The sequence below is a fragment of the Physcomitrium patens genome, chromosome 6, assembly GCF_059467195.1.
Source record: "Physcomitrium patens ecotype Gransden chromosome 6, ASM5946719v1, whole genome shotgun sequence".
NCBI lineage: Eukaryota > Viridiplantae > Streptophyta > Bryopsida > Funariales > Funariaceae > Physcomitrium > Physcomitrium patens.
The window spans coordinates 5,057,840-5,070,655 of NC_143415.1; the positions used below are offsets into that span (position 1 = coordinate 5,057,840).

The following is a 12,816-nucleotide window of genomic DNA, read 5'->3' on the forward strand; positions in this document are numbered from 1 at the left end:
GCACCATTATCTACAACGCATTCTTAATTCAGTCATTATATGTATGGATTACAAGAATCTTGAGTATTTTATGTTAGCACACATTTTGAATCATTACAAAGCTTGTTGGAGCATATCTTTCTCAAGATTAAAAATTCAAGATCATTTATCAACTAATAAAATAATTAGATTTATTAGACGCATTCTTTAGATGATATTACCTTGTACCAAATGAAAGAGATGCCACTTTTGATCAACAATATATAATTTTCTTGAAACTAAGGCATCTTCATCTTTGAGCAATGAAATCAACACTAATTATTGATTCTACTCTTATTCAATAAGTTCACTCAAGTATGTCTTTTCATTCTTTTATTTGTGATATTAAGAAAAATCCTTCAAAGTTTTATAATACTTCTGAATTTGAATTCAAAAATAATCTATTATATTTTGAAGAATACTTATATATTCCAAAAGGTGAAGCTTGATTACATGTTCTTCAAGTTCCTTACAACTTTCTAGTAACAAAACATTTTCAGCACAATAAGACTTTAGAGCTAATATCCATGGATTTTTGGTGGTCATAAATATAAAAGGTGATTAAATTTTTTCTATAATCTTGTGATGCTTTTTCAAGTTCAAAAATTCTTTATCATTAACCTTACAAACTTCTTCAATCATTATCCATTCCAAAACAACCATAGTCTTCTATTTTTATGCATTTTATCACCGATTTTTAGTCTTAGGTTCTTATGACTCTATATTTTTGATAGTAAATCATTTTGCTGACATGGCATATTTTGTATTATGTATAAAGTCTATCATGAGTGAAAAAATATCTAAGCTTTTCTTTGATAACATCTATTACTATCATAGATTGCATAAGAATATTATATTGGATATGAAAACTTAGTTTGTATTAAGACTATGGAGAATGCTTCTTAAGATTCTAAAGGTAGACATAAAACTATCTTTGGCTTTCTAACCTCAAATTAATGGACAAATATAACATGTAAATCAAATTTTAGATCAATATTTGAGATGTACCATCAATTACTAATAAGATGATTGGATGATTTTTTTATCATTGATAAAATTTGCTTACAATAACATGATACATTTTTCTATGCAACAAACATCTTTCTTTGTTAATTATGGTTATCATCTATAGTTCAATATTTTTGATTTTTTAAAATTTGATAATCTTATCATAGAAGATTTGATAAATTATTTATCTGAGCTACATACAACAATGAAGGCACAATTAAAACAGACTCAAGAACAATAAAAGAGCAATGTGGATGTCTATCACAAGAGACAATCTCATTTCCACATTAGTGATAAAGTATGATTATTTTGTTGTGATATTGAAACTATTTAATTTTGTAACAAGTTAGATTATTATAGATTTAGACCATTTCTTATTTCTAAACAAGTCAATTCAATAGCTTATCGATTACATCTATCAAAGTTTATGAAAATCCATCCAATATTTCACGTATCTCTTTTGGAGCCATATAAGATAGTGAATATTTTAAGAAGAAGTCAAATACCACTATCTCTTATAGAAGTGGATAATAATCATGAATTCAATGTAGAAGAAGTCTTAAACTTAAAGTAGTGCCAACTTAGGTTGAAATATCTTATTTATTTTTATAAATACAATATTAGCAAAGGTATATGAGAGCCAATTAAAAATCTTACAAATGCAATAGAAAATGTCAAATCTTTTTATCAATGACATCTATCAAAACCAAAATGTAGGATAATAAAAATTTATTATAATAAAATACAAATTTGAAAAGATTATATTCTATTTTCTATCCTAGTTTATAATTTCTATATAATTGTGACATTAAAGATATGCAGAATCGACAACCAATAAATTTAACTCAATAATTATCATTAGCTAACTTATTAGATAAGACATTATAACTATCATAGCCTTTAAGACGATGTAATAGGATTGAAGACCTTCAAGAACGACATGTTTTTCTTCAAATAGATGGTGAGATACTATGTGTTTGGTATCATGACTTAAAAAGAGAATCTTGATGTTTGGTGATTTTATTGGAGGTAGGAATAACTATTGATGGTATTACTAGTATTTTATTTAAAAGAAGTTATGAAGATCTTAATAATAATCAAATAATATGGTGGTCTTTCAACCCTGAAATAGGACATTATCAATGGTTGAGAGGACATATCAACTACCTTCAAATGAAACAAAGATCAGAGTATGTAACAAATATAATTTATCACATCTTAGGCTTCTTCAATATATAATCATTGCTCCTTATGGAACTCGTCCCAAGAAAGAAAGACAATGTTACAAACATATATTTATTGTAATTATTATCTATACACTATAAATCGATAGAATTAAATAAAAATAGATTAATTTCATAATATTTTCTAAAAAAACTTCTTAGAAGTTTTATAGATGTTATTTTGATTTTACATGTATTTATATTTGATTAATAGGTTAGAAACTTGATCAACAAGTTAACCACATGCCACATATATTGATAGCTTACCGAACAAGTTAACTATGTGGAACCTATATAAAAAACTTATATTACAAGTTAAAATATGTGTCATGCAAAGCCAACACATTTTAGAGGTCTTATAGAATGCCACTACATAGCTTTTTTATACATAGTATATATAGAGGTAAGAATGAAACTTTTTTCACTCTTATCAATTATTTTCTTACTTGAAGTTTAGTTTCAAGAGTCTCTCATTTTCTTATCTTTTGACAATAGCCATTCTAATTTCTTTTAAATATATATATATATATATATATATATATATTATTTATTTTATTTTATCATACTTTTTTTAAAAAATCACACTTATTTATTTGCTTTCATTGAATTCTTGTCCTTGATACATCTTTAATTCCAAACCAATCGTATAACTATACAAATACTAAAATCCTTTGTCAATCATAATTTCAAATATTCCAACTATTTAATCCTTTTAGACTATAATATATATATATATATATATATATATATATATATTTAATAAAATATTATACCACTCATAATTTTATCCTAATTTCTAACATTGCATTCCTCCACCATCATCACCAAAGATAAATCTAACCAAGTAGTGCAAAGATTGACATAATCTCCTCTTATATAATCAATTACCTTGAAGATTATTTACAAAGTAAATACATCAATAATGTAGAACAAATCTATACAAATTTTGCAAGATTAATATGTGATACAAATATTGAATACTTCATTTAAACGAACCAAATTCTAGATTAGATTAACATATACTACTTCTTACTACAAATAGTTACTTAAGAATTTCAAAACTACTTTATCAATCTTTTGTTATATCCATATATTGCTCAAAATCACCAAAAATGAAATTAAATTAAATTAAAAAAATAAAAATAAAAAATTCCACCAACTTCCAAAATAACCATCAAGTTCTAAAAACTATCATTGTTAAAATACTAAAATACTAAAACAAAGGATAATAAGATCATCAAGTTCTAAAAACTATCCTTGTTAAAATACTAAAATACTAAAATACTAAAACAAAGGATAATAAGATCATCAAGTTCTAAAAACTATCATTGTTAAACTATCATTTTTGTTTTAAAACAAAGGATAATAAGATCACCATCAAGTACATCCTGCACTTAAGCACATGTTGAGGTTGGAAGTGATTCACATCCAACATGTCCCCTACTGTGAGAATGAATAGCATCTGCACATAGACAATATTGTCAAAGTTTACAAGCTCACTTCAAACCTTCGACTCTAAACCACATAAAAGCCTCATCCCCCAATCTCCAAGAAAAATAGCACTTACATCAACCATTAATCAATCACTAACACCCTTGGAGGAGTACTAATTCAGAAGTATTCCAGATAATGCAGGAGGTAGTCTATCTGATTGTAACCCTTCAAACCGTACTTAACGACGATTAGAAAACCAAAACTGGTCACAACCTATCCACTGGAGCAAACTTCATCGCCACTGCACTGCGTGTGCAAATCACACAGTTCTGCGAATAACACAACAGCCTACATCCTCTCGAACATGTCAACGTGCAATTCCTTACAACCAAATCTTATAATCGAACCTTCGAAACGTGTACACACGATATACAACAGTGATCGTAGTCGGTGACACACTTCTCCACCTAGCCCACGACGTCAACACTGGCCTCCAGCAAAGTTAATCATCGCCAACACAAAGATTAAAAAAAGAAAAAAAAAAGAGGTGAAACTCCAAAGGACCGATACAGGTAGAAACCGAAAGCTGAGGACCGGGAGAAACACCGAGCACAGAGCTGAGTGAACCCTCCCCATTCACCCAAGTATGTGAACTTGCAAATCAGGCCTAGGTGCAAATCCTTACCGACACATGCACTCAACCAAAGCAACTGTTCATCCAAACCCCCCAAGCAAACTTACTTGTCGTTTCAAACTGCGCACCACGTCGGCCTTAACTATTTTATCCTCAACCACTTGTCCTCGCACAGTAATCCACTCACGGTTCAATCCGTTCAGCAACGGTGGTAGTACTCATTTGTGGAGTGTGCAAGAGAACTTTGCATCTAAGTCCAACAAGGGATCCTTGTGCACAGCGGGATAGGCTAATACATATGAAGATGATAGAAAGAGGTCTGTCAGAGCCACTTAAACCTCGCGAATCAGGCGATGACGACAACGAGACGACGCAAGAAAAGTTCGCCAAATGGTGGACATGGACGAGACCCTTGATTATGAGGATGAGGAAGATGAGTATGACAGAGTAGCAGCTGGAACAATAATGGGTACGAACGATGGATTGTTCATGAATCGGATTGGGAGTTGCAGTGCCGGTTGGCAGCAGTCAAATCCTCTGTCAACTTCTTTCGCTGACTGGCGCCAGCCATATCTTCGGTACTGCAGTACTAATGATGAAGCTATCCTTGCACGACTCCAGGATGATCGTGAAGCTACTATAAGAGCTACGAACAAAGTATTAGAATTAGGTGAATTAGGTCCTGGAGGAGGATTCTAACGTGGTTGCATAGCTGCCAGTCAGACAGGACAATGAAGGAGAAGCCATGGACATCGACGCGAATGAACACCATGACCAGGCTCCGGCAGAAGTCACAGCAGAAGCTGGGTCTGAAGTATCTGGTAGCTCAGAGACCACTGAAGGTAATGATGGTGAACGGAAATGAAGAGCAGGAGAATCTGTAAGATATGCAACGGAAGAAACTGTGGGAGCAGAGTCCAAAGCGGGAGGATCTGATGTTCAGGAACCTCTGCAAAAAGGCGTGATGTGCCTCATGTCTGAAGATTCAACGCCGTTAAGTAGAAGTGCTGATCCTACTTCCACTGTCGTACTGTCGTGGTTTCAACATATAGATGTTCTAAAGTTCTAGACCGTGTAAAACATCCATCGAATCGTATTTACTACACATCAAATTGGTCAGACCAGGATGAGGAGCAACCGAACATTGCAGCCTTCGATGCTAATGGGGCAGGAAATGGCTACTGACGAGCAAGAAGTACAACTTCCATAGTCTTGTTCCATCCAACAAGATGAGCTTCATCTCTGAAATGCCTAATAGAAGCTTGAAAGCGGTGGGAGACTTAGAACCCCAAATCATGAAGAACGACAACATTTTTTAGATGCAAACATTATATGAGACAGATTTGGTTGGGAACGGTTGGCTTGGCATCACAAATGTTCTTTTTTACTGCATCAATCTACTTGAGCACACAGAAGAATACTGCTTGAAGGTTCGCACTTCACGTTCAGTTCATCCACATCGTGGTCTTCTGACCAATGTTGCACCTAATGCCTTGGTGAGATTTCCAGCGTTTGGTGCTTGCTCTGTTCGGAGAACCCTGAATCCAAGGATTTAATCCACTGTCACACCACTCACAATTTGTTATTTGGTACGTCTATCTGCAATTGAACACTTTCCTTCTAGGAGAGTCTCCTGAGGGATGTGTTATCTCAACTGCCCAACGTCCTAGTAAAGCAATTGGAATTGGGTATTAGACAACAGAGAGAATCAAGACATCTGCATTTCCATGTATGTAGGTATATAGAAGCCCTAGTAGAAAATTCGAGTACCATTTGTAATTGTTGTCAGGAGCAAAGTAGGGGAATGTGGTGGTGGATAGGTTGTATCGATGGCTTTGATGACTTTACTGTACGACAGGAAGCACAAGTAAGACCCGTCATCAAGTATTCTCGATCTGTATGCATGGGATCCTATTGAGGGGATCGGTGCTCTGTGGAACAACGAGGCTGGTAAGTCCATCGCCAATGATAAACATGGAGTGGGCGTGCACCCGAGAGAGTTAGAAGAAGACTGCCGCGTCTTCAAAGCTGATCTCCCTGGTAGTGAAGCGCCGATGACAAAGAAAAAGGAACGAGAATTGATTTGTGATGTCACATTGCATCTGAAAGGCTTCCAAGTCCATTCCATTTGCAGGAAGTTTGTAGTGTAATTGAGTCGGATATATACTCGACACAACATCAGAAATTCCAATGGATTGCCAAGGTATGGAGGATAGCAAATACCTTGCTACTCCACGGGCGAGACACAAAGGAGATGGACATGAACAAGTGGCACAGGGTAAAAGGTCCCAGAACACGTTACTTCGCTCCTTTCGACCTTCCCGACTGCACCAGCATTGGTTCTGTGGACGCCAAACACAAATGGCGTAGTCACTGTCACCGCTTCATTAAGAATGAGTGCCAATAGATCCACCCCTCGCTACATTGATGCTACATGAACTTACTCAAAAGCTAAGAATTTCAGATTTCGTAGTAGTTTTTCACGGGTGGCTGTAATTTAATAGTTTTACTTTTAGAAATCTACTCTCGCCAGTGGGTTCTGGAAGGTTCCAATCCACAGATTCTCATCGATTGTTACCAGTTGCAACAATCTTACCAGCGCTCATGTTCCTTAAATCTTCATGAAAGCCTTTAAGACGTGGCGAGCTTTGCGATGAAAAGGATCAATCCTCTTCTTCAATCCACAATTTCAATGGCGTGTGATTTCGTTAGATGAACGTAAGGTGTGGAAACTGCGAGACAAATCGCACAAGGGCATCGAGCGGCATCATATCTGTGTGGAGTGCCCTCTCTGTCCAAGGTTTCGCCACTCGGACACATTTCAGACAATTGCGTACAGATGTGTATACATTTGGAGTCGCAGTATGGCTTCTGGTATACAAGCTCTGACAGCGCTGGCCTCCTGGAACACTTTTGCGGTGGTATAAGAGTAACAAAGAACACTCCCACACAGTAAAACTGCTAACTCTGCACATTGTAACACCCAAACCATTATAATGCCCTCAGAACAGATACTAAGCATACGGCAATGATTTTAGAAGCAGGTGCTAAGCTACAAGTGACATAATTGTGTTTCCTAATCGAGATAATCTTCGCGATGAGGACAGGAATTGATGGAACCACAAGTAACCGTCTCCTTCTGGAGGATCTCAGCCAAGTGCTTTGAAACAAGCATCGCCGCGGACCAGGGGACAACGATGACTGTAACCAGGCAATAATGGTGGTAGTCAGTTTGAGTAGAAAATGCCAGCGAGGTCTTTCCATTGTCATGTTCCAAATAATTATCATGTACAGATGCAGTTACATGCGCATCCACAAGAACCGACTCATTCCATGATCAGTAGCTTGTAAAAACAACACATGTAAAGGACACCATAATACTTGTCCACATATGTGAGTGAGATAATCAAACAGACGCAAAGAAGATTTGCCGGAACCGATAGAAAATTCCGTTCTCGATTTCAGACATTAACACAAATATGTTCCTCTTGCGAAACAAAAACTTGAAGTCTTGTTTCAGACTTCATGAAGATATATTCCTCTGTGGCAAGACACAACACCTAGATTACTGAGGCCACCACCAGAACCTGGCGCCCCTCCTTATTGCAATGGCAGCGAATCATACCACCGAGAGGAGGAGTACTTGCGTCAATCTAGACTCTACAATGGCCTCCACGTGCTCAGAAAATCCAATCACATCATCCAGACCAGCGCTAAATTTTTTTTGTGAGTTTCTTTTTCCCACCTCCTACAGCGAGCTAGGTATACTAGTCACCTGTACAGATTACGCTCAACTCGAAGGCGGTGTTTGTTAGTAAGTCAATCGAACAAATACTATTACAACGCAGCATCAACTCACATTGTGCAACATCTAGAAAGGGCATGTAAAATAACCCCCTTAAAACTCCGGTTCTTTTTGTTCCTCTCTCCTAACAGCAATTGCCTTGGGTGTTAATGTACAAAAGAGAGAGATATTGTGATGACAAATGAGACCCTGGGTGGCCGAAGGATGCATTCCTGGACTCACCACTCCACCACTTGTGATGCAGTTAGTGTTGTCACAAGCCCGCAAGCCAATTGTCCAGATGTTTCTTGTTTTCTGAAAAGGCAAGACAGAAAACTCAGCACTCATCCGTAAACAGTACGAGATAAGTCTGCAACGAGGAAATTGTCGGCAACGAAATATGCAGCCACCATTTCTCATATCCATGAATTAAGCCCAAATGCACTGTTCCCGACAACTGCGGGATGTAAAATGCTTTCAGGGACACTACACGAGCAGAAATAACTCAAATTGAGTTACGACTGCAACAAAGTGCCATGTGCAACCTGTCTAAAACAAAAACAAAACAAACAATACAAATAAACAAACAGAGACAGACAGACAAATGAAAGACATGTATTACGAACGCTCCATCAGCTGAGAGTTATTCATCAAGTTAGCCTGTAAAAGAACAACGAATGAATAACAGAGCAAGAAGAAAATGTACCCTCATAAGTATGTTTAGAAAGATTAGCTAGCACTGCGGCCCAAGGCGGCTGCTCCTCCGCCTTTGCAGAAGACTTCGCCGTAGAAGCAATATTTGGAGATGGTGAACCATAGCAGGGGACAAGCACCGCGAAGCTATCTTCTAGCTCATTCTCCGTGGTGAAGCCGTTGTGGTGGGGCTCAAACCAACCCACAGACCAGTCAGACACATCGGACTCCGACCCAGACATGGAGATTCCATCTGCAGGGACAATGACCAAGTCGAATTCCGGATCAATCGTCTTCTGGTTACGTTTGGGTGAAATCTTCCGACGCCGCCCACGTCTCTTCTGCCATGAGGTGGAAGCAACAGAGCCCCCGACTGCCGGAAGCTTGATTCCTCGCCGCCGGATGGGTAAAGGGGTCAAGGTTCCCTCTGAGAAAGTTGGCCTCTGAATCAGGCCTGTCAACGCGATTGCTGCCACCGCCATAAACTTTCTGGCATGTGAATTGGGCACAATTCTAAAAAATTTCGTACCCCAGGCACACGCAATAGCACACGCCGCGTAAATCCCAAGGCGAAACCCTCAACCCTCAAATTCAGCACAGACGTCACCTTACAAACAGTGGTGTCTGCTTTGAATATCTTCCACGCCCACCCCCTCCAGCAACGGGTTTCACCAAATGAGTGTGCCGGATCGAAAATTCCAAAAACCCACAAAAACTGCTCCCGAAGCTACCGCCAAAACTTCGCCTCGAGCATAAAAACCCCGGTAACACACCCGGAATTATCACTTCCAATACTGCCGGCAAAGATGCAAAAAACAGCCCTTAAAACAGCCTTTTCTGCAAATTGCACTTAACATTCATGTCACTGCGCGGACGAGCCACATCATCACATGACTAGGGGTAACAATCCTCCTTCCCTCACACACGCTCCTCACACAATGACTGACCTCATTGCAACATGTTCACCGCAAAGGCAGAACCAACGGCACCTACTCCACAACAATCTACCCGTGGAGTACTGATTTCAACTGATGAACCTCATCAACAACTGCGAAGGAAAGGCCTGAAGCTTATATAATTTTCCGATCCGTAGAAACCGATGCTGGGGATAGCGAGGATGGATTCCCCACTCCACCCGATTTGAGCATCCAGCGCAGCACGCACCTGTGGACCCCGTCGTCCCATGTGTAAAAATCACTCCCAATCTGGCAGTGAAAGTGTTGATCAATCCTCCTCCAGAGGCTTGATTCTCCGCAGTGTGCCAGGCATCCTACACCCTGGACCGGGGCTCGGGCCGGGTGGGAGTGGGCCGAGTCAGGACAGAGAGGGACGACAACGGGAGGCGCAGCTGGGTTTGCACTGCCCCGGCTCATCCTGGTCCATTTCTTGTTGCGCACATAAAGCATCAGTCCAGCCCCGAGAAAGACCATTCTCTTTTCATTATAATCTGCTTGGGTGGAATGGATTATTCATGCGATATTTCATTAAAATAAGAATTCCGCAATGAGAGGATGTGGAGTTTTATAAGATTACTGGAGCGTTATAGGTAGCATTTTCTTATTTGCTTTCCGATGATTACTCAGGATAAGGTTAAAAGGGCGTGGAGAGGGTTTGTGACACAACGCCGGACTGGGCACACCTTTTTCTCCGCCCGCTCTAGTTGGATTACCATGAATTGCCGAACTGAAACTCTGAAGATCGTTCGGTAATTAAACGCTGAAAATTGATACTCATTTCGGAAACTCTCTGTATAGTAATTTACTATGCACAGGGTTTTGTGTAGAAGTGTCATCAGAGTGTCAGGGGGGCATCAACGCGGGACAATCGTTGGCATTTTCCAGAACCAATAGATTCCTATTCTGCTCATTTCACTGATCTCTAGAGGCTGCGGCTAATTTTAGCTCAATTTTCAAATTCGTAACGTGCATTCAAATCTACCTACCTCGCCAGAAGTGCTGCCACACCCCTGGACGGAGGAGGAACCATGCCAATTTCGCTCCGGCAAACATTAAACAACTCATTGTCTTCCACAGTATTTCGGGCAGCTTAAAAGCATTTGCAAGGATGGATGGGTCTACAGTTTCTTCACCACCCGTGGAGCCTAGGTCTCAGGTCTGTTGTGGCCCCCACAAAAGAACGGCTACAAAGAGAGCAAGTTGAGCAATCATATGGAAGTCCTCGGGACCTTCAATTTCCGAAGCCAGTCTTCCGAATTTAACAGAATGAAATGTAACTTCACTCGCGGATTAGGTCACGAAAAAAACAACGACCCATCACGTCGGTCACAGGAAACGAGAGCTTCGTCCTGCACGCATCCCGATTCCCGACCCCAACAGCGATGAGCCCATCGTGAAGCCACGGATGAATGAGTGGAATGGATAAAATGTTCATGACGACACTGCATGGATGGAACTGTCCTGTCGATGAGTCCACGGTGTCACATTTGAGCCCTTGTTCCATTCGCCCGTTGCGTGGGTTCGGTCGACCAATCCGAACTCTGAAGCTCAGGCCTGGTGATTCTGTTCCCACGGTTCCTGTCTCCAGTTGTCATGCTTTTCATTACTTTTACTCCGAAAATTGAGTAACTTTCATCACCTTTTAAAAGTTGATATCATACTTTTTCCCACACAACAGCGCCCCATGTTAGTATCTTTCTACCAGTAAGTTCAAGGAAAATTCTACTATGTCTTCATGCTGGGCCTTTGTCTTGATTCAATCAGTTGGTTCTATGGTGTACATTAGATTGGGGAGTGGGATGGGGGGCCTGTGTTGGCCAGGTCACCTTGGGGAAGTGGCCAAACATTCTCAATCACTTTTGGGCAATGGGGGAGAGAGCTATTCCATTTCTATATTCCATATTCTATTTTCTATATTCTATGTGTGGCCTATACCACTCATTTGGATTTCACCTAGATCGGGATCTTTCATGCTGTCAGTGGCGGCCAAAGGGAGCTTCCACAAATTGACTGGGGCCCACTGCTTGGGGTGAGATTCACCATGAGCTCCTATTAGTAAGTCCCCCAAGAGCAATAGCCCTGAGTAGTGAGACCAACATGATAGTGGATTGAGTGAGCACACTAATACAGACACTAATCTTAGTATTAATCCTTCAATTAGAGCAATAGAAGGGATATTCCTTATTTCCAAGTGGTGGAGTGCGTGGGAGGCTTAGTCAAGAAGCCTTTTGTATGGCGGACCAATTGCAGCCTTTTTGACCCATGTGATCAGCTACAGTTGTCGTGGATGAAGGATGAAACCACGTCTTACTTTGAAGAGCATCCATTCGATGATAAAGTAAACGTTAAAGGTGGCGAAAGTAAAGCAAGAAAGAACAGATCAAGCCAACGGTATTGGATGGAGCCTGTATGGATGAACGGGAGAATGTGCGTCTCGTCTGCAGTGTTGTCATCCCTTTATTCTTCTGGAATGAGCGACTTGGGGTGCTCAGAAGATGTTGGTGTTTTCAGAAACACAACTGTGACTAAGGAACAGCTTTCTTCATTTCTTTTCCTTTCCATCTTTATTCCATTCTTTTTTCAAAGCAAGCCAATTGTTGTTGGAAGCACGTGTCACATCTATATATTAAGATCGTTCAAGGAGACAAGTGGTGGCTTTCATTCACCGCATGGATGGACCTTTGTTTTCATCAAAAAGGTTCATGTTTTGTGGAGTTTACAACCCGTTTTACAATTCATCAATGTGTATTATAGTTGATTGGGGAATTCTACAAGGTTCAAGTAGTGGTTCTTGATGGATGCATAAATGGGTCTTCATTTTCATCAAAAAATTTTGCCTTCTCTGAAGTTCACAAGGCATTCCATAGGACGTTTTATAGATAATCAAGGCATTTGATTAGACTTTTTACAGTTGTTTAAGGCAGTTCACAAGGCATTTTAGATTACTAGAAATAGCATCAGAGCTGTAAGAATAGTTGTCAAGGATAATCTTTTGATTTACTATTAATTTTCTTTTCAAGAGATCTTACTTCACAATTACAAATGTATAATAGAATAAGTCTTTAC

The 12,816-nt window shown here is 39.3% G+C and overlaps 1 protein-coding gene and 1 long non-coding RNA gene across 2 annotated transcripts; both read right to left on the reverse strand.

Moving 5' to 3' along the window:
* Window positions 1-3,352: 3,352 nt before the first annotated feature.
* Window positions 3,353-4,566, reverse strand: LOC141045533 (uncharacterized). The gene is made up of 2 exons (XR_012217732.2): window positions 4,425-4,566; window positions 3,353-3,711 (listed from the first exon to the last, which is right to left on the reverse strand). It is a non-coding gene; the product is annotated as an uncharacterized LOC141045533 (long non-coding RNA).
* Window positions 4,567-7,743: 3,177 nt separating this feature from the next.
* Window positions 7,744-9,829, reverse strand: LOC112283664 (uncharacterized). The gene is made up of 2 exons (XM_024522704.3): window positions 8,808-9,829; window positions 7,744-8,416 (listed from the first exon to the last, which is right to left on the reverse strand). Exons 1-2 carry the CDS (start codon window positions 9,274-9,276, stop codon window positions 8,376-8,378), a joined length of 510 nt encoding a protein of 169 aa, XP_024378472.1. The 5' UTR covers window positions 9,277-9,829; the 3' UTR covers window positions 7,744-8,375.
* Between the last annotated feature and the right edge of the window lie 2,987 nt (window positions 9,830-12,816).